General features: G+C 41.4%; 1 protein-coding gene across 2 annotated transcripts in view; it reads left to right on the top strand.

The window, feature by feature from the left end:
- The window catches only part of LRP5 (LDL receptor related protein 5), a 247,483-nt gene extending 228,116 nt beyond the window's left edge, over positions 1–19,367 (top strand). Inside the window, exons 18-23 of one of the 2 annotated variants that reach the window (XM_037899525.2) lie at positions 814–1,050; positions 1,697–1,807; positions 4,756–4,989; positions 6,823–6,962; positions 11,833–11,930; positions 12,452–19,367. In XM_037899525.2, the coding sequence (XP_037755453.1) occupies positions 814–1,050; positions 1,697–1,807; positions 4,756–4,989; positions 6,823–6,962; positions 11,833–11,930; positions 12,452–12,713 (1,082 nt within the window). In that variant the 3' untranslated portion in view covers positions 12,714–19,367. Of the gene's footprint in view, positions 1–813; positions 1,051–1,696; positions 1,808–4,755; positions 4,999–6,822; positions 6,963–11,832; positions 11,931–12,451 lie in introns of both variants that reach the window. The other variant, XM_037899524.2, reaches the window with a different exon arrangement.
- Positions 19,368–22,590: the final 3,223 nt, after the last annotated feature.

Below are 22,590 nucleotides of genomic sequence, written 5' to 3'. Positions count from 1 at the left end.
TACTCTATGAGAGCTAATTATTATTATTCAAAAGGGAGTGGCTTTGCTGTTCTGTTGTAATATATGTTTAAGTGCCTTTGGCAGCTGTTTCTTAACCCAGTCACTGATGATTAATGCAATGCTGCTGGATGGGGCAGCAGTGGTGGAGATTGCTCCCAGGTCCTCTGGATGAGAGAGCATGAGCCTCTAGTGCCCAAGCCAAAGAAACACCAGATTCCACAGCTTAAACCGTTGTAGCAGACTCAAACATCTATACGTGGACTAACCACTAGACAAGGACAGAGAGACATATTGAGTAAGCATGGGTTACATTTGGTTTAGGTAAACTAGTGACTGGTTCATCCAGAATGCCAGTTTTGTTATAAAGATTATACTAAACCATGATCAGAAATACCCTAGGATAATGTAATTTAGGGATTAGAGGTGAGTGAACTAGCAGTTTGTGCTTTGCAAGTGGAAACTGATATTTTGTGAGTATTCGTTTATATGAAATCCATGTGAAAATCTCTTTGAAAAAGAAGTTGCTAACACGAAGTTACTTATTCAGAGTTCCCTGCCACCAGTCCAGTTCTCAGACAACTAGACCATGCCTCTTCTGGCAGCATACACAGTTTTTTGTCACAAATTGGGAAACATTTATTCCCTGGGCAAAACTGTAAATTATCTCTTGATGAAAACTTGCCATTTTCACAGAGGAATTTCAGCATGGACATAACAAGTTTTCCATCTGTGAAAAGTCTCTTTCACTTTTTTATATATAATCTTTTTATCAGGACTAAATGAGTGAGTATGCGTGGTTTTTCTTGTCTCCAGAACCTCCAACTTGTTCCCCAGACCAGTTTACCTGTGCGACTGGGGAGATAGACTGTATCCCAATGGCATGGCGATGTGATGGATTTCCAGAATGTGATGATCAGAGTGATGAAGATAGCTGTCCTATATGCTCAGCAGCCCAGTTTCAGTGTGAGAAAGGACAATGTATTGATGCCCGCTTGCGCTGTAATGGAGAAATTGACTGCCAAGATAAATCCGACGAAGCAGACTGCAATAGTAAGATTAATGTCCTGAGTGCCTGGCTTTAAAGACCATGATTTAAAGACCTTCCTTTTTACTCTGAAACAAAAAACACAAAAATACGTTGATTCTGCCCTTCTCTCCCTCTTCATCTCTCCCCACCCCCTCTTCTATGCCTCAACGTATACATTTCCATAACTGCATAGTTACCTGATCAGATACTTGTAAGCCTTAGGGAAAATAAATACAGTCTATGTTTAAAATCCAAAGCAAACATAGGAAACAAATGCACAGGGCTAATTTGACTAAAGACCTTGGATTGTCAGGAGCTGAAATAGATTTCCTCTCCATTCTGTTGCCTTAATGGCATATTCTGTTTTGTGGGGGGAATTTTTTTCAAGTTAATCAACACTTGTGTACTTCAACTGTGTAATCGCTCGTATGTGCCAGAATTACACACTGTCTAAACTGTGTGTGTCTTGCTGACCATTTTTCTCCTGAGTACTAGACAGTGATGCAGAGATTCAGTTTCCAGGTGGATAAAGTGTAGTGTACACAGCAAGTGCTGTATGTGTTACGTCTGGGTTTCGTAAAATGTTCAGTTACTTCACAGAGCAGGTTATAATTTGATTTAAATTAAGATTTTGTGTGCTATCTAAACGGTTATTTTTTCCCCATTCAGCAATCTGTCTCCCAAATCAGTTTCGATGTGCCAGTGGCCAGTGCATCCTCATAAAACAGCAGTGTGACTCCTTTCCAGATTGCATCGATGGTTCCGATGAACTCATGTGTGGTGAGACGTCTCTTTGAGATTAAAGCTGTCTGCATGCATGCAGGCATTACACTGAAGTGTGTGTATATTGACTGTTACTTCTATGGCTGGCCCTGAGTCTAGGGGGATAGACCCAGCTCTAGCTTGCTGCTAAACTCAGTCCTCCTCTTTCTCAGTTCCTGTCTACACTGTAACAACAGCCCTGTTGGTGGCCTGATTACAACTCACTGGTAGCCTTGGAATTCATAGGGCTGCTGCATAGTTCAGGAACACTGTTAAAACAAGGCTTCGCCCCATCTACATTACAAGATCCAAGCTTTAATTATCTCAAGAGATGACTATGTTGTGACCCAGCAAGGTACAGTGAAGATAGGACAAGAGAGCATAGGAGAGACCTTGATTTCCTGGCTGAAATGTAATCGGAAGTCCTTATGACCAGAGCTGTTTGTGAGTTATGGCTGAGCCTATGATGACTACTCCATTTTGCCCTTAGTTGTAGTTGGCCCATTATTTTGTCAAATGCTTTGAGGAGCATGGAAGGCATAATGCCAATTCCATTCTGTTCTGCCCAAAACTGCCCCCCCCTTTCCCATCCCACCCTCACCTTCCATGCCTGGGCATACAGCTCATGAAGCTTTTGAATAGCCGGGAGGAGTAAGGACAGCGACTTTCAGCTACAAAGGGGGCTGTTTTAATTGAACGGTTGCAGCCTCTCGTTCTGAAGTGCTGCTGTGGGATAGAAGCAGGAACGCCGCTCTTCTGGGAATCTCATATGAACGAACAAAATCAGTCACCGAGTTTATATAGAGAATGCTACAGAGCATCTAAGAATGTCAATCTTACGGGGCTGGCTAATTGCCAGGTATTTAATATGTTGGGGATCGGCAAGTTTCTCAAGTGTGAGAGGGAGCTGATAAGGGGTGTTGTGGTGGGTGGGGGAGGAGTGATTGGGAGAAGGAGCCAGGTAGGGGTACCTCACTCCTTCCTCCCCTAGCCTGCATTATCCTACACATCCCATCCCTTTCTGGTTGGTTCCTGACCCACCCTTCCTCATGCTGGGAACGAGCAGTGGGAGGCATGTTTCATTAGCAACCAGGACTAAGAGGTGAGGGCTAGTAGCATGTTGAACAGGTGAGAGTAGGGGGCAGCATAAGCTGGGCTTATGAGGCTTTCGACCCATATGGGAGGGTGCTCTTCAAAAGCACAATAGAGGATGGGGCAAGCGAAGGTTGGGAATGTAGGAGAAGCCTCATTAGCGGAGAAAAGAAAGTGGGAGCAGGAAAGGTGGTTGGCATAGGAGAGGAGAAGAGCAATAGAAGATAAATTCATTTGCAAACTCATACCCTGGAAACTTCAGGATGAATATTCTCCTGTTCCCCAATTGTCCCGTCTTCTCTAGCCTACTTAACCCTCTTGCAGCCCTCACCCAATTCCTCCTTCTTAATAATAGTAAAAAGATTTTTTGTGCATTTGACAGCATCTTATGTATAGCCAGTTTTCTTTTTTTTCTGCACTCAGGCCCTGGTCCAGCAATTAAATCTGCACAGCCACAGTTGGTCTCCATGCAAGTGCAAGGATGCATACACAAGGCCCTGATCCTGCAATCAGATCCTCAGTTAGTTTCTTGCTTGATGAAAAATGTCCATCGGGGGAACCAAAAAAAAAAAATCTTCTAAAAAATTCAGGACTTAGTGTTCAAAGGATGCTTTTATCGAAACTGGATTTTTTTTTAATTGGCCATTTTAAAACAAATCCAGTTGAGTGCCCCTTTAAAATGATCATCGGATAGGTAGAATGGTTCAAACTCTAATACTGAAGGCTGGATCGATCCTCTGCTGGTGCACATTGGGCATAACGCCAATGTCTTCAGTGGTACTACCTTGATTTGCACAAGCTTAGGGTCTGACCCTAACTTTGTGTATTTTTAATTTCTTTGATGCAGCCAAACACCATGGGTGGAGGGGGCGGGGAGAGTACACTTCCCTCACCTACCGCCTCTGCAGCAATGGTTACGCTAACATGCTATTCCCTGAGCTGTGCTGACATCAGTCATTGACGGTGGAGCGTGAAAATCCTCTTATCATGACATGATGAGATGATAATATAATCTGAAGTAGTTGTGAAATCAGAATAGCTGTGTTACGCTCCGCTGCATTCAAAATGCAGGAAGGATTTTAAAAAAATTGATTTGCCAAATGGAATAGGACAAATGATAAAGCAGCGCAAGAATTTTTATCAGATTGCTGAATGGGTTTGATTCAGCCTGTACTTGTTGGCACGCCATGCTAGCATTTGCCTTGTGGCCACATAAAGAGATTCTGCAGAATTTAAGATTTCATTTAATTAAAAAAGACTTCAGAGTTTTCTGAGCAGATTCAACTCCTGATTACATCACCGCTGCAGATCTGGCCATAGGTCTTTGACTAAATGATGTGACCCAGTGCAGGATTCATTTAAGGAGAGATGTGAAGTGCCCCACCATTGCCTCGAGAACACATTGTTAACTCTGAAAGTTAATGATACCAATTAATACATTTTAGTGTGTTGGCTATTTCAGTCAGAAAGTCACATATTTTGGGATGGTGGGCAAAGCTGTTCCAGCATCGAAAAAGTCTCATGTTTTAAAGGAACTCGTTCAGCTTGAAATTTAGTCCGTTTTAAAAATTAGTTAGAAGTGGTTTCTGGTACATTTTTAGAGGGCAGAGTGTAGGTGAGGTCAGAAGGTCCCTAATCACTATATGTGGAGGAGAGGAGACGTAAAATCTTGCTCGATAATTCAGAATGTAGAAGGCCTGAGGGACTCCGTGTGAGAGAGTGTAATGTAAATATTTGCATAGTGCATTGTGTGAATGATTCTATGATCAATCTATCTTGTTCCCCCTGGCCCGGGGTTTTAGGAGCAAGTATGGAGGTTTTTCCGGAGGAGCATCATATACATCAATGTAATGAGTTTTTTTTCTTTTTTTCAGAAAAAAACACATCCTCAGATGAACCTCAACCCCACGTTAGTGCTATTGGACCTGTCATTGGTATCATACTGTCCCTTTTGGTCATGGGAGGAATGTATTTTGTTTGCCAGCGAGTGGTATGTCAGCGCTATGCTGGACCCAATGGACCTTTTCCGCATGAATATGTCAGCGGAACCCCTCATGTCCCTCTTAATTTTATAGCTCCAGGGAGTTCTCAGCATGGCACTTTTACTGGTAAGGACGGTAAGGACCCTGCATTTCATCAGCACTATTATGTTACCTGGATTTTATTTTCACAGGATACTAACTATGGGGCTGTTTTTTGTAGGCACCAAAGCAAGTTAGATGTTGAACGTCCATTGACTTTCAGTGGGACTTGGGTGCTTATCTGCCCATTGGGCCACATTTGCAAATGTTTTCAGGTGCCAAAAGATGCAGATAGGTTTCTTTCAGTGGAAGTTAGACACTTTGGTGCTTTTGAAAATTCCATGAGGTGCCTAATTTTTTATTTTTTTAAATCTTCCCCTTAATAGTTACTATGGATGTCATGGGTATGTTCTTGGGTGTTGCCTCTACAACGCTCTTACCCAAGTTTGATGGTATTTAAACGAGGACTAGCTGGACCAGCTGGGGGTGTAGGTTAGAGCCCAGGTGCCGCTGCCACTCAGACTGGTAACACACCCGCTTTGCAGTGAGGACTCAGCCTAAATCACTTGAGTGCTGATAACCCTCTAATGCCTTCCCACGATTGCCCTGCGTCCCCAGAAGGACAGACAAGTTTTTCCACAATTCACTGTGAAAGAATAGCAGAGCTGCTGAGCTCACAACAGCACGTAGAACTGCAGGATATGCCCCCAGAAGGCCTCTAGAGAGACAGGCGAATGCTGCCCCAATGAGGACACAGTAAATTAGATATGGCTTTGCAGTGTGACTGCTTATACCTGGAATAGGCAAACCCAATGTTCAGACCCAGGTGCTAATCACCTGGGCTAACTCTTTAGTGAAGACATACCCCTAGGTTTAATTGCTGGCTCCATTGAAGCCAGTGGTGCTATGACCATTTATACCAATGGAGAATCTGCCCCTAGATGTTGGAACTATGCAGGAAGAAGGAAGCATGGGCTGTGAGAGCACGACAGCTCCAAAAGGGATACATGCCACCAGATATGATTGATTGTAAAAATAATGTAAGTTGTGTGGGCTGCATCTCTATGAATGAAACACCATGTTTTCCATGGATACTTCATGGATGGCAAAACCTTCCCAAATAACTTCTAACCAAATGATTCCCTGATCATCGAAGAGGTTGTACCATATACCCATTATGATTCCCTGATCATCGTTGTACCATATACCCATTATGAAAACTGTCCTCTGAGTTTTTATGGAGACAAAACCTGATCAGAATTTTTTTTTCCCCCATGGAAAATGTTGACAAAACTGGGGGGGGGCAGGGGGGAATTGCTTTTGTAAATATTTTTCATGGAAAATGTGGCTTTGGGGGCAAAATATCCAAAATGGAAATCTTTTGGTTGTCAAGCTTTTATTTTCTCTATGAAATACTGAAATCTTCTGTAGAAAGCAGATGCTTCTTGCAAAAAAAAAGTCTTCAAAAACCCAATTTTTGGTCAAAAAACAATTTAAACAGAAAACTTTTGACCAGCCCTCATGGGAAGACTCCTTTATTGTCCAGCTGCTGTCAGTCACTAGCTCAATGCAACAGTGAGAGATACATTAAATTAATTTATTTTAAAGTTGTGACTTTGGATTGTGACATTGTAACTTTCAAAGTAGAGGATCATGAACCAAATAATCCATGCATTGGCAAGAAGACTTGAGGAGGAAGCTGTAAAATGGAGTTGTATTCTCGGCTGGTAGCAGAAGAAAGATTTTGTTCTTAATAAGGAAAGTAAATGAGCTTTAAATTAACAAGACTACTTTCTCAGACAATGAGGGCTAATGGAGCTACATTGATTCACATGAGCTGAGGATCTGGCTCCAATACAATGGCAGATAAGATTGTAGTTACCTAATCATGTATCCCTGTCTTGTTCTGGTTCCATGCAGGCATCTCTTGTGGAAAGTCTATGATTAGCTCCATGAGCCTCATGGGAGGAAGTAGTGGTGCCCCTCTGTATGACAGAAACCATGTTACTGGAGCCTCTTCTAGTAGTTCGTCCAGCACTAAAGCCACTTTCTACCCACAGGTAAGTCTTGAAAATGTGTCCAATAGGAGATAAAGGGCCTCCCATTTCTGTCCAAAAAATGGACAGATTAAACGTGCTATTAGAGAAATGCTAATAAAGACTGTCTTGGATCATGTCATTGAGCAGTGGGGAAATCCAGTACTCACTGAATTCAATAGAATGGCTTCCATTTATTCCAGTGAGCATTGCATCGTGCTCGTGGGCTTTACCTTTATCTTTATTATTAAAAAGATGCGCTTCCAGGACATTCCTTGCATTTTTTTTTTTTTGTATGGGTGTTCTTACCACCCGAGTACTTGTAAATATCTGGTCCTCTGTCTCTGGTGAACTCTGTCACTGACTTGATGATGTTTGGCACTGCATAATCCCACAAGCATGCACAGGAGTGAGAAAACAAACAAAACACAGCCGGGTGGAAGAAAACACTCAAAAACTAAGCTTGGCTCACTATTTATCCAAAGTGTTCAACTTCAATTCAGAAAACCAAATGCAAGCACCAGAAAAACAAAGTGGCACCACTGTATGTCGCTGAAGCTTAAAATGTTTTGTGGTTTTTCAGGTGTCTGGTTCTGGATTTTACATGATTTCCCTGCTGGAAAATGAGATTCTTAGTCCCTAAACCAAATTTCCATAAGTGAGGAAATAAGCCTGTAGAGGTTAGGAAATGAAAAGGGAGAGATGCATGATAAAACCCAATGAGGAAGGGGCATTGGTGACTTATGGGAGAGGGATGCAGAGGAGGTTATTTGCACCAACATCTTGTTGTACAGTTGTTTTGCTGCTTCTCAGCATCACTGAGCAAGCAATATATACATTTACTCTTCTGTTTACATGAGCTTTCAGAGCCAGCCTCTATAAGCATTAGAAGGACTTTGACAAATATGATTAAGATGGTCCAATACTGCAGTCGAGAGCCAAATTAGTATGTAAAGGGAGGGGGGTGTACACATGTTTACATATAAACAGGTAATACATTATAATAAATCAAAAAGAATTTGGAAGCCGATATATATTGTTCTTGTGTCTAGCAGTAACTATAATCTTATTTCTTAATTTTTAAGGGGGTAGGTGGGTGAGGGAAAATTGTGAATACAACTGAACTGTCTATTGGTTCCTGCAATACAGAAAACCTTGGTTTGATTTCTTTTCCTCATTCGTCACTCACTAGGCCAACAAAGGAGTGAGTCAAGAGTCTGTAAAGATATTTGGAACTCCAACATAGCAGCCCTTTTAATTCAATATTAGTGGAGGAAGGAAAACCAGCAGGATTTGCTGGTCAACTTTATGGTAGATAAATGGTGCACACATGGGTGTCACCTACTGATTAAAAATGTAAATCGTTTACATATGTAAATCTAAATGAGCAAGGAAGCCTAAGAACTGGTCTGTGAACAGGTTTTATATTGCTGTAACTATATGGTATGCATCTGATGAAGTGAGCTGTAGCTCACGAAAGCTTATGCTCTAATAAATTTGTTAGTCTCTAAGGTGCCACAAGTCCTCCTTTTCTTTTTACGGATACAGACTAACATCATTGCTACTCTGAAACCAGTTTAGAAATTGATACAGTTGAAGTGGTACAGGCCTCTAGTGTGGATAAAGTTATATAGGCATAAAGGTGCTTAAATTGGCATAGCTCATTCTTCTAACTTCAGGGATTGTACCACTTTAAATATATTTGTTTCAAAACAGATATAGTTAGAGCAATACAAAACCTGTGTGTAGTCAGGCTTTAATTGTTCCTACTTTGTTGTTATCCTTCGCTGAGTTAATTGAGGCCACTTAAAAAGCACTAAACAGATAATCTGCAAACACAGGTCTGATATTTGAAGCACTGGGGACGAAGAGTTATGGCCAGAGATCTGATGAGTGGAGAGGGGAAGAAGTGTGGTGTCCTTTAAGCTTTGCTGCTGATCCCAGTCTCTCCATGTCATTTCAGAGTTGGTGGGCACTTCTGCTAAAATGATCAGCAGCGATATACTGAACAGTGCTAACATTTAAATTGCCATTAGCTAGCAGGGGCAGACTGGACAAAAAAATAAGTGGTTGTATTCTCCTACACTACTGCGCTCTGCTCCAGTCACAATGCAAGCGCTGCCTAAACAAGACATCAATCAGAGCAGATCGTGCAGCTCTTTGTGTACCTCCCGCTAACACAGAGGTCCACAACAACTGAGCTCCCCATGCAAGCCACCACTTGTAACATAGTCCTCGCTTGAGTCATCTGCAGGGATAGAACACAGGTTCTCGGGATATAAAATCTGAACCTTTACTGCTTGAGCTAATGGACCAGCTACATTAGCTTGGAGGCTGTGGCAGACTCATAAACTTCTATGTTCAGCCTAGCCACTAAATGGGACCAAAGAGTCGCACTGTGTTAGTTTGGGTTTCATTAATTCTATGAAGCAGGAAGATAGCTAGTGAGCCTGTTCACTGAAGTCACAGACAGATTAACTGCTCCAAAAACCCATTATGCTGCAGCACAAAGAGAGGCCAGCAAGAGGTACTTTGCCTCCACCATATTGTCCGGATTTGTTTTGAGCTGTGGCCATTTTAGTCAATCCAAGCTGCCTTCACTTGGTACCTGATTCAAGTACCTCCAGACACAAAGAAATTTCCAGTTGCAGGGAGGAAAAAATCAAGTGGATTTGGGCCAGGATGCCTGGTTTTATGAGCACAGAGGGGATAAATGTAAGGTAATATCTGGTTGAGTTAGGCCAGTGCTCCTCACTGAAGTATTGAGGTGGTGGGGGTCCTTTGTTACACACCACCTCCTTCAGACCCATGTCTGTGAAGGCCTGTGGGGAACAACAGGGTTCATGGCTGGGGGAGACTGAGTGTCTCCCTTGGGGAAGGCGGCATGCCAGATTCTCTTAAGGAAGCTGTTGTGAAGCCTTTACTCAGTAAACCATCACTTGACCCTGACTCTCTGGCCGGTTATGATCTGGTAGCTAATCCCCCAGTTTTAGTTCAAAATTATAGAGAGAGGCTGTGGCACGACAACTCTGAGCTTCTAGCTGTCTCTGGTCGTCTTCCTAGTTATTCTGGCTACGGCACAGACACATGAGAGGTGTTGATGGATGGTCTCCTGGCAATCGATAAAGATCGGGGCCAGATCTTCATCTGGTGCAAATCAGCATAGTTCCATTGAAGTCAATGGGGCGAGGCCAATTTACAGCAGTTGAGGATCTGACCACAGGCATCAAAGCTAACATCAGTGAGATCGGCTGTCTTTAATATGAATTGTGAAGTGTTGTTGACTCAGCTGATAACTCTAGTAGGAGTAGATGGAGCTGCTCTTGGATGTGTCTGTTCCTTTCTTGCTAAGCATTCCCAGAGGGTACTCTTGGGCAATCGTTCATCATGCCTTAAGATGTAACTGTGTGGAGCTCCATAGGGCTGTGTCTTTTCTCCCTTCCTGCTACCAAGGCTGTTGGTAGGGTTAGTGTGGAAGTGTTGTGGTGGTGCTTTCCCCCTGAGTTAATACTGATGAAATACCCCAGCTCAATGTTGAGACCACTGTGCTGGTGGAAGTGCAGTTTTTCAGATGCAGCATAAAACTGAGGTCCTGGTCACTTGTGATAATTAAAGTTCCTTTGGCATTTTTAATAAGAATACAGATGTTAATCAAACTCCTGCTCGAATAAAACGTGCCGTTTCAGTGGATACATCATTTCTCATCTCCCTGTGGTGCAGTGCTAAAGAACTGCTTCCTTTTACCCCAGAAGTAGCTGTATTTTAGTGGTGACTTTATAAGGGTGTGGAGGCTTAACACTGTATTTATAAATCCTCTTCAGATCCTTGGATGAAAGGCACAAAGCGTTATCGTTTTATCTGTGTTTTATTAGTGCTGAAGATCATATTTCTCTTTCCCCTGACAGCGGGGGAGGAGGTATTGGGTGTATATCGAAGATGGTAATGAATACCTAGCGGCACATTCCCATCTTGCTGATCAGTGATTTATGCATGTCACTCCACTGGGAGGCAAGGATGTACCCATTACTATTGTTGTTCAAATGAACTGTGCTAGAAAGAACATGAAATACATGAAGTGTTACTGCTCACTTTGTTCCCCTCTAAAAATGAAAAGACTGGAATATTTAAAAAACAAAAACGGGGAGGGAGGGTGGGGTGGGGATTTCCACTGCATGTTTCCACTTAAACTTGAAGCATAATCAATGCTATTTTCTTAAGGGCTGCCAACAATTAATTAGTCATTTTTTTGGGTGCAGGATGGGGGAGATTTTAAGCATTCATGGCTAATAGCTTCTTTGCATTGCTGACCTTGTCAAACTGATGTGATTTAAAAATAGTAGTAAAAAAAGTTACCGGGAAAACATGGAGAGAACTAGTCGTAGTAAAGGAACTCAAGCTTCTGGATGTGGCATTGATTGGGACAGAGTAAGAGTTGGGGTGGAGGAGGCTCCAAGTCTGACAAGGAAGAGATCTGTCTTTATGTTCATAAATAAAGGAAGCTCTTGAAGGCACTAGGTGGAGACTCTGGAAAACTGGATTCAGTTCCCGGCTCCATCATAGCTTTCCTGTGTAACACTGGACAAGGCACTTAACCTCTCATTTACCTAGTAGGGAACTGTAACTCCCTCCGCTGCAGGAATCAGTGGCTGAAATTCTGTGGTCTGTGCTATGTCTAGGCTAGAAGATCACAGTGAACCCATCTGGCCTTAAAAAAAAAAAAATCTATGAATCCTTATGAAGGTACATGTAAAAACAAGGAGAGAAGGCTAGACTATGGGTGAGATAATAGCAACCTATGGGAGATATTTTTATACTGTTTTTCACTGTCTTTCTAAGTATTGTTCCATAATGAGTTAAACTGAACCTCTGCCTTATTTGTTCTTAACATCCACAGATTTTGAACCCACCTCCTTCCCCAGCCACTGATCGCTCTTTATATAACACAGAGATGTTCTATTCCTCAAACATTCCTTCAACAACAAGATCTTACAGGTACTGATCAAATGGAAAGTTTGGCATTTTCTTAGGTTGAGGTCTCTTTGGTTTTGTGCCTAGGAAAAAAACCAATCTTGTTCAAAGCTTTATCTTTTAAAGGAGAAAAAGGGGTTGTTTTTTCCCTCTTTGATCAAATGGCATGTCAGACCGTGGTTACTCTTGTTACTATATCAAACACCCACTTTATTTGTTCATTTCTGAAAAATGAAAACATTCTGTGAGTGATTAGTTGAGGCAGTAGAAATGGGGTCTAGAGCTTTTCACTGCCAGGTTGCTGGTTATAATGCAGCCGAAATAGACTGTATCACCTGACGACAGTTCAGCACCCTGTGTAAAACAAGAGAAGTGGTTCTAGTCTGTGGCACCTAATTCCCTGATGCTCCTTTGAAAATCCCATCTGTAACATCTGTGCTTTGGAGGTCTTCACTCCAGCACCTTTCACCTGCATTTAAAATTCATGCAAAGTATTTTTTTTAAGACATTTGAACACTACTAACACTGAGCTGTTAACTTTTCAGACCCTACCTTATACGAGGGATAGCTCCGCCCACGACACCATGCAGCACAGATGTGTGCGACAGCGACTACACCACAAGCCGGTGGAAGGCCAACAAATACTACATAGATCTAAATTCAGACTCAGACCCTTATCCCCCTCCCCCCACGCCTCGCAGCCAGTACATGTCGGCAGAAGAAAGCTGCCCTCCATCTCCCGCCACAGAGCGAAGCTACTTTCACCTCTACCCCCCTCCGCCGTCTCCTTGTACAGACTCCTCATGACCTTAATAGAAGGAACTTGTCTTTTACTGTAAATATTTTTAAATATGAACAAAGATTAAAATATATTTTATGATTTTAAAAATAAATAGGGGTGGGAATTTAAAAAAAGAAAATGTGAATAAAAATGAATGGGGTGGGGCTGTGAAAATGTGTACAGTGGAAGAATATTTATAAATTTGATTTTTTTTTAATTTAATTTCCATTCTTTTGTGCCATAATTGCCTTTTTTAAATTGAAGTCAGGAAACTGATTTGACCTCCAAGGGACTGGGGGAGGGGGGAGGAAAGGATGAGGATGTTGAGCCTTTGTGGGTTTTTTAAAGTCCCCTTTTTAATGCTGTAAAATGTATGTCAATGTGACACCAAAGGGAAAACAAAAACAAAAAAAAAAGAGGCTCCTGGGAGGGGCATGCTAAAAAGAAGCTGAGAGGCTGAATGACAAAACTTGTCTTACGGTTATTCGAAAAAAAAGAAAACAAACTATTTTGTTTCAAAAAATAATTTGTTCACTGCCAAAAAATTAATAACCAAATTATATATTTTTGTTTAGAAAGTTGAATGAAAACAAACAAAAACCTCCCTCCTGAATGTTCCAGTTTGCAAACAAGCCAGTTGCTTCCCAGAGGAACCCAGGCACTAAAAGAGGCCAAGATTTTGAACCGTGCACTCTATTCACTCAGCACTAGTCACTCTTTCCAGTTCGACGTGATGAAACAAGCTCCTCCATCATTCCCTAGCAGCCACTTCACTCTAGGTGGGCATGGGACCACAGAGCCATTCCTAGAGAGATTGTGGGGGTCAGCCAGGAAAGGTCTGTTATAGCTAAGTTAGTCTCCTCTTTCCTGAAAAATGGTAGCAGTTCCATCACCTGTCTCTGAAGTCTGGAATTTATAGTCAGTTCTGTATATATAGCTCCTGCCCCTGTATTTAGCTCAGCAAATTGCTCTAGTTCCAGATGTCCGGATCCCAGAGTGTGGTGTTCCAGTAACATGCCAGCTCATATTTACTTCAATAGGAAAGTTTTAAGATTAAATATGTGGGAAACTAAATATGTATAGAGGTAGAACAAAAAAACCCACAAACAAACTCAAGCAAACAACCCACACACATTAAAATGCATGTGATTTAGTTACGGTCCTATGAAAATTTGCTAGAAAATGAGTTTAATTTTACCAAAAGGCAGCAAAAATAAGGACTTTTTAATTTTTTTTTTCTTTTTTAAAATTAACTCTTCACATTGTAGAAACTGCTGTAATGCCAAGACAACACCACAAAAGAGACCTGTTTCAGGCATTTAACATGTAGCACTTATCACAGGGGTTCTCAGACTGGGGGTCGGGACCCCTCAGGGGGTCACAAGGTTATTACGTGGTGGGTCGTGAGCTGTCAGCCTCCACCCTAAACCCCGCTTCACCTCCAGCATTTATAATTGTGTTTAAATATAAAAAAGTGTTTTTAATTTATAAGGGGGGGTCATACTCAGAGGCTTGCTATGTGAAAGGGGGCACCAGTACAAAAGTTTGAGAACCACTGACTTAACAAGCTGCTAGCTGGGCGGCTATCAGTTCCTTTTACCAAATTTACAGACATGAACTATATTTCTCCTTGCTATAATCCAAGGGCTCTACTGTTGCACAGTGCTTTTAGAAACTGTCCTTACGACAGCAGCCATAATGTGGACATGTAGTCAAGACACTTGAGAAAAAAACTGGATAATACAGATCTGCACCTGTTTTTTACAGCTGCTGAAGAACAGGTGCAGTCAGCCTCTGACAGACTTAACAGCATTGACAGAAATGAAACCTTTTCGTTTTTGAACTCTCAAGTTGGATTTTTATTTTAGCAAGCTTCCCCTCCACCCCCCAACCCGAGAGCAATAGAGAGATCGAGTGAGCAAGAGGGAGGGGAATCCTCCAGCTAAGGGCCAAAATTCTTCACTTGCATCCTCAGTGTGGATTTAAACTCCAAACATTCTGATCCTGCTACATTCTCAGATCTCACTGTCTGCTCTTCCTATCCACATGGATCCGAGAACAGAATTTTGCTCACTGTGATTGTCATTTTATTAAAAGTCTGAGAAGGAGCTTGGGTTTGTTAGCTTTGTAAAATCCCTAGCCTCTCTGATTTGGATTCAGCTCAGAGAAGAGGCCCTTTGTTTGCATGGAGAAAAACAGAGCAAAGTATTAAGAGTTTAATTTTGCAGATCAACCCTATACTAAAAACACTGCAAAATGGATTTTTCCATGAACGTTAGCTGTTCTGCAGTATGTCAGGAGAGAGGAGGTCATGGTGTCTGTTAACCTAGAGTGACTCTTGGCAGATCTCTGGAAAATGGTGTGCGCTGTTTGGCTGAATGAGGATCAAATTTCATGTCACCATGTTTAAATCAACTAAATTGTAAATAGAAATCCATGGGATATTTTACATATAATATCCCTCATCTAAAGAAGAGCTTACACCAGTTGGAGACTACAGTCCAGTTATGTATTTTTCTCACATCACTGTATTTGTGTGTGTGCTCATTGTTCCTCATTTGTTAATGAATTCATAATTTTAGTAATGACACTTTATAGCTCTTGCTTAGAAATATGCAATGTTACATTTCCTGTATCCTTGCGATGATGCTGGATGTGAGATTACATGGATTATTTTTTTGATAAACCACTGTTCCTTTAAAAAAGAACCACATTTTTTTTTAATCTTAACCCCACTTAATAGGAAATAAGTTTTCAGATCATAAGGTTTGGGGTTGAGTTTAGGGAAACTGTAGGAATTTTGCTCAGACTTTGAGTTATCTTGACGGTCAAATTCAGAACTGACTCTGGGAAACACTTCTGGGTATGTATGAATAAACAAAGCATATACAATGCTTGAAAACAGCTTTCAAATTTCAGTTGGAAGAGCAGAGCCTTTTGCTGTGATGACCAGTTTACTGAGGAATGATCTTATTTGAGACACTGGATGATGGTCAATATCTGAGACTGAGTTTTTGGAAGTCCTGCCCTGCTTTATTATTATTATGGGCTTAGTTATCGATCCTAAAAAGAACTTGTTTAAGAATTAAACATTTTGTTTAAATGGAATGTAAAGTATTACTTCTAAGTGCTGGAGACTGTGTACATCTTACACAGGGTTCCCACACTGCCAGTACCCTAGAAAAGATGTCATATTTCAGTAAGAGGGGCCCCTGCTTCCTGGAAATACGATGCAGCTTGTTCCTGTGAATGTACTTCCAGCCTTTTGAATTTCAGGCACCTCAACTGAGCAAAACAGGTGCTATTTTCCTCTGGATCAGACTGACAGAGAACTAGAGAGAAACTGTTGAATGTAAATAATCGGTTATGGCCATTGGATATTGACCAAGGAGAAAATAAAATGTGCGGAGTGTTTTTTCGTCATTTGTATGTCCAGTTTTATTAACCAAGTGTGCCTTGGGAAAGATGACAGTGTTTGCAGAGAAAGAACTCTTAAAATCTGCAGGAAGATGCATGTGTTTGGATTGCCTTAGTTTGAGCAGTTGTGGTCTTAAATCAATTTAGCCTGGTGTTTTTCATTTTCCTTGTGATCATTATTATTCAGTGTTGCAGTATGTTAGCACTTCAGCCAGTTTAAGTTAAGACAGACCCCTGTGTCTGGTGTGTAACTAATAATGGGCAAAGGATGTAGTTAATCCTGTGCCATATTTAACAGACAGGTGTACTAGGAAAGTGGAGAGAGAATGAAAGAGAGAGAGACTCTATTTACACTTGTAAAAGGAACTATCTGATGTGGTTGCTACACTGAGATTTGCCCTGGTTACAACTGTTGATATAGATGAAGCAGGGTAATGCCATAGTGTAGACAGGCAAAGCTGCTATAAATCATAGCTTACACGAGTGAAGTTACTCCCGTTTCAAGCAAGACTATGGTGCATCAGGGCAAATTGTGGCTTACATTGGTTGAGCTAGATGGGTGGCCAACCACCCATGGTTGAAATTCCCAGTAAAGATAAGGCCTTTAGTCGACAGAGTCTGTTGTATGAGTCCCAGTGCACTTACCAATTACCACTGATATAATTTGCCCTTCTTGTTTACCCTGAGCATTTTGAAAAGTCTCCTCTGATCCCAGTTACTCTGATGGGCATTACACTGAGCCAATCCAAGTGAGTAGCTGTGCTTGTAATTGAGCTACAACTGATCTCCATTAACGTCAGGAAATGAAAACAGAAGGCAGGCATGTTCCCAATAATTAAAAACACACACAAGTGCTTGGCATGGAGCCCTGAATTTGAAATATCATTTTTGATGTTAGGCAGGACTGAGGGACATAGTATAAATAATATCCTTATTTGGACAGAGCATTGTATGCAAGCCACAGCCAAAGGGGGACGGTGGTTTACAGGGTCAATTATTCAACAGTTTATAGGTTTAAATAATTTTGAATATGTTCCTCAGTAAAAATTTGTCTCGAACACAAAAGATTGAAAGAAAATTTGTCTACAGAGAAGGCAAGTTTAACTGGCCACCGAATAACCAATAATCCTGGCTACAGAAAACTCACTGTGAAATGTCCAAGAATTCTAATGCAGCTCGTCTCTTAGACGTAGCAAATACTGCATTTTGGTTTCTTTTTGTTATGTTGTTACATTAAAAACCCTTGGGCCATTATTCTGATTTTACTTAACAATAAGGTATCAGTTTTATATTTTAAAATGTAAGAGGTATCTGAAATGAATACTAATATACATAAACATTTTGTAGCTCCTGTAATTTGTTTCCTTGCTCTGCTTTCTGTAAATACCTTGTAACTGGTATTCTTTTCTTTTTTGGGACTGGCCAACAGCTCTGTGGCATTATGACCCCACTTGAGAAGGTTCTGAAATAGCCCATCGCCCCTTGTCTGTGTTGGACCTAAGGGTAGGGCTGGTGGAAATGAGTCTGATACAATAGTCCTCTGCCCCCCAAATTAAAATCCAGCAGTCCCAGGTCCAAAGATCCCAGATTTACTTCCAAGCTCCCACAGCAATACCCTGCCAACTCTTAGGTGGTCCGTGGATATTACTGAGCTATAATGACCGAGGACCTGATCCTGACTGATTTCAGTGGGGAGTTAAGGCCCTGATTCTGCACCATTGACTTCAGTGGGCAAAGAAACAGACTGCTAATGCACTGAAGGCCTCACTGATCAATCCCAAGCAGAACTTTTCGATTGACCATCAGGTATGGAGACATGTCTGAATTGTGTTTTCAGAGACAGAAAGCAAATCTGAAATTTAGGGTAGGTGACTGACTAATTCACCAGCACCGTATGTTTCTGAAAATCAAATACTCAAACTGAAGCACCTGTCTCTAGATCAGAAACATACTATGTTCTCCTAGTGCAGTGATCATCCATACTTCTTCAGTGTGTGGGGGTGTGGGTGTCAGAGGGAGAGGTACTCCAACTTAATTTGTAAAATGTATTTGCAGAAGAACACTGTAAATATGTACTGAAGTACTTGGTTGCAATTAGAAACAAAATACTTGTGATATCAAATGAAATATATCAGTCTCATGCAGATAAAGTAAAATTGCTTAAAGCAGGAGCAGCGCTTTGCTGTTGTACGTGAAATTTGGAGGGCATTGTAAAGAGAAATGTAACCCAGACAGCTCTTTTTTATCTTATCTAAATATACCGCAATTGCTGCTAATGTAAATGTACCTGAATATACAAAGATTACCAAGAATTGTTACGATAAAAAGAATCCCTCACACGTCAACCTTTTATATTTATATTAAAATATGTATTCTGCAAACAATCTACATAGTGTAGCTTTATATTTGTATCATTTTGTAGAATTCATCGTCACAAAAGAAAACCAAACCAACATTTTAGTGCCTTGGGTATTTTAAACAGCTCAGCATATTGACGGGGAGAAAACGACGCCTTAAATTAAGTGCCCCAGTATCATTTCTTGATTGTGCCCCAGAGGCTAGTTTTTACAAAATAGAGTAACAGTGTACTTTTGTGCCCCATTCATTCCAGACATGCCCATATTATGGAATAAAATTAAATTTATTTTGTATTTTGTAATGTGGACTCTGATAAGAAATATTTGCTCCAAAAATATCAATGTAATTAATCTGTAATATTCTGTGATTTTTTTTCAGTTGCATTTTTTAAAGTGAGTTTCGGCTACTTATCTGCCCCTTTTGTAAGGTCAGATTTCCATAATTTTATATAAATATGGAGTTATGCTATCAAAATACATGATGTTAATTTAAACAAACCCCAATAGTTTGTTTTAGGTATTTTTGATTAAATTAACATTTTCAAGTTGTCACTAAAATGTTTTTTGTCATTAATACCATACAAATTAAGTCCTTGAATCAGAAACCAATTAATTATTAAAAATTATTCTGCAGAGTATGGTTTTCTAGCATTAACATAATGAAAAAGAGCTCAAATTAGCCTTTCAAAAAACTACTTTATGTGGAAGGCTTTCAAAGCCAATAAACAAATCCATTTAAATATTAATCATTTTCAGTTCGTGACATTGCAAGTTGTGATGTTTCTTCAGGATACCAATACCTTTGTTTGAAGTTTTGTGTATAAATAACTGTAAAGTTAACAAACTCTGCATTTGTATGATAGATTTTGTGGATTTTGTTTTGTAATAAAATATTTTTTAAAAGGATTTGTTTGGCAGCTCCATGATCTGCTGACAACAGTGAATCCCAATGGGACAACTGATTGGATTTTTACAGCTTTGGATGACCCAGCAGTTGAGTAAAGGGTATTCATTTTATGTTGTATGAAATTCAGGATTCACAATAACATATTAAGCTAGGGTAGGGGATACCCATGAAAAGCACAGCCCTGTCCACACCTGAATTAAAACTGTGATATAGCTATAATTGTGCTGAGAGATATATACACATTACCATGGTTTTCCTGCCAAGAATGAACAGGGATTTTTTTTATTTTAGACTTGTGCTATACACTAGTTAATAGGGATAGTCTATACGCCACGATTTGACTGTAGAAAAATGCAATGACCTCATTCACAAGATCAGGGGAAACCCAGCTACATTCTGCAATAGAAAGAGCAGCTGTGTTTAAATCTGGCTGTAGCTAGCAGTTTGGGGCGGGGGGGGGGGGGGGGGCGGGGGGTTAATGATGAACAGCAAATGAGATTCAAAAATGTTGAGTTTGTGCCCTTTTATGTATTCTTTTATTAAGAAAACATTCAAGGATGTTTATTTTAAGGGAGTGGGAGGTTCTTCCTAATTTAACCTGAGATATACCAGGCATGCCAAGCTCAGTCTGCCCTAGCTTTGCTGGAACACATGTAGAAGGTCACAGAGATGAGAAGTGTCATATCTTAATTGAAGAGACAGGGTTTTAAATCTTTAACTATGACATCCTTTCTCCCAAGTGTATATTAAACATTGGCGTTAATAACTATTGAGAATCCCTTCCCATCACAATTGCTCAGCTTTCTTTGTGGTGTCAATATTTCACTAGTTCTCCAGTCATCTTTATCCTTTCAGTTCTTCTTAAATCACATAGTGGGGAAAAAAGTACATAAGCTTAATTTTTTCCTTAGCTGGGTCACCTTTAAGTTCCCCCTTTCAATACAAAGAGTGGTGTAAAATGGAACAGACATGTTGTAACTATGACCTAACTCAATTGTAATAATCATGGTTGCAGACTGAGGAATATCACTATCAGTACTTATTTGGTCCCTAAACTGTTATCTGAGCACCTCTCCTCACCCCTGTGAGGTAGAACTGTGCTATTGTACCCAATTTACAGACGTAGGACTGAGGCACAGAAACTATGTGACTTTCCCAAGATCACACAGGAAGCCTGTGCAGAGTAAAGACTTGAATCCAGGTTTGAGTCACAAACTAGTGTCAGAACCAGTGGACATCCTTCCTCCCACCTTCCCCTATTTCAATAATAAGAAGAGTGGGGAGGTTGTAGTACTTCTGTATTTGGCATTAATGCGACCACTACTTATATATTGTATCCAGTTGTGGTGTCTAAAATGCAAGACGGATGTTGATAAAATGGAGCAGTTTCAGAGCAGAGTCAGGAGAATGATTAAAGGATTGGAAAACCTGCCTTTATAGTGATAGACTCAAGGTGCTCAATCTATGTAGTTTAATAACAAGAAGATTACAGGTGACGTGATCAGTCTGGAAGTAGTGACATAGGGAACAAAAATTTGATGATGGGCTCGTGAGTCTAGCAGGCAAAAATATAACAAGTTCCAATGGCTGAAAAAATTCAGACTAGAAATAAGGTGCAGTTTTTTAATAATTAGAGTAACTAATCACTGGAAAGTTAGGGAAGTCCTAAGGGGTGGCCAACCTGTGGCTCCGGAGCCATATGCAGCTCTTCAGAAGATAATATGCGGCTCCTTGTATAGGCACCGACTCCGGGGCTGGAGCTACAGGCGTCAACTTTCCAATGTGCCGGGGGGTGCTCACTGCTCAACCCCTGGCTCTGCCACAGGCCCTGCCCCCACTCCACCCCTTCCCGCACCCTCCCCTGAGCCTGCCGTGCCCTCGCTCCTCCCTCTCCAAGCCTTCTGCACACCATGAAACAGCTGATCAGGAGGTGAGGGAAGGGAGGGAGGGGGCGGGGCTGCCAGTGGGCGGGAGGCACTGGGAGCAGGGCGGGCAGGGAAGCTGATGTGGAGGCTGCTGATGTATTACTGTGGCTCTTTGGCGATGTACATTGGTAAATTCTGGCTCCTTCTCAGGCTCAGGTTGGCCACCCCTGTCCTAAGGTCTGAGTTATACAGGAGGTCAGACTAGACTATCACAGTGATCCCTTCTGGCCCTATAATCTATGAATAAGCACCACACTAGCGCCAGTGTTGAGATCATACAGAGGTGAAAACTCAGTGGAGGCCACTTGGGTTTTTAAAGGTATTTTTCTTTCACCCTGTGACAGAGTCACCGAGGCGATGCTTTGGAACTACTCCATACGAAGCCAGTCAGGACTCTGGGGGAGCCTCCTCTCCCTGAGCATACTGTCGCCAGGGCAAGAAGCTTACACAGCTTTGACCTTCCTGGGTCTGACCTCAGAGCATTCAGCATCCCCTTCCACACAGAGGGCCCTGCACCCCAACTCCGCAGTCAGACGTGACTCTCAGCCAGCGTAAAATGGAAGGTTTATTAGTCGACAGGAACACAGCGTAGAACAGAACTTGTCAGCACAGAAATCAGTGACTTTCATCGAAGTCCATCTTGGGGGAGTCCTGGGCCAGATAGCCTGGACTCCCCTTCTTTTAATCCCCCAAGCAGACTGACAGCTTCCAGCAACCCAACCTCAGATACCCCTGTTGCTCCTCCCCTTGTGTCACTTCCCGGGGAAAGAGTCACCTGGTTGCATCCCCCTCCTGGGTCTCAGGTTATGAAGGGCACCAGTCATAGCATACATGTAAACAGCTGGAACAGTCTCACCTGCCCCAGAGGTCTCAGCCAAAGTCACACACCCCTATTCCCACTACTGAGGTATTGGTGCAGCACACAGGGAAACTGAGGCACACATTCATGCAAAACAGTAAAACTCACATAAGCTCAAAAGTGATTCCTGCAGAGAAGAGAATTATTCTTCCCAACTACCTAAGTGAACAAGAGCATATCTTTTAGAAGACACTTAGTGTTCTTAGTTCAGGAATTGTACCAGACTGAAAGCCCATGGACACTGGAATCACGAATGTTGGACTGAGATTCACTCACTCAGCAGATAGGGCTAACAAATATTTACTAAGGCAAAGCACTCAGCAAGTAATGATCAATTACTCACAAGTAGGAAACTCATCAGGACCATCTCATCAGAAGTCACCTCCAGCACCAAACAATGCAGTTTCAACTTCTCTTTGTTACACAAACATTTATAAC

The sequence above is a fragment of the Chelonia mydas genome, chromosome 6 (assembly GCF_015237465.2).
Source record: "Chelonia mydas isolate rCheMyd1 chromosome 6, rCheMyd1.pri.v2, whole genome shotgun sequence".
Classification (NCBI taxonomy): Eukaryota; Metazoa; Chordata; order Testudines; family Cheloniidae; genus Chelonia; species Chelonia mydas.
This window is presented reverse-complemented; position numbering and strand designations above follow the sequence as displayed.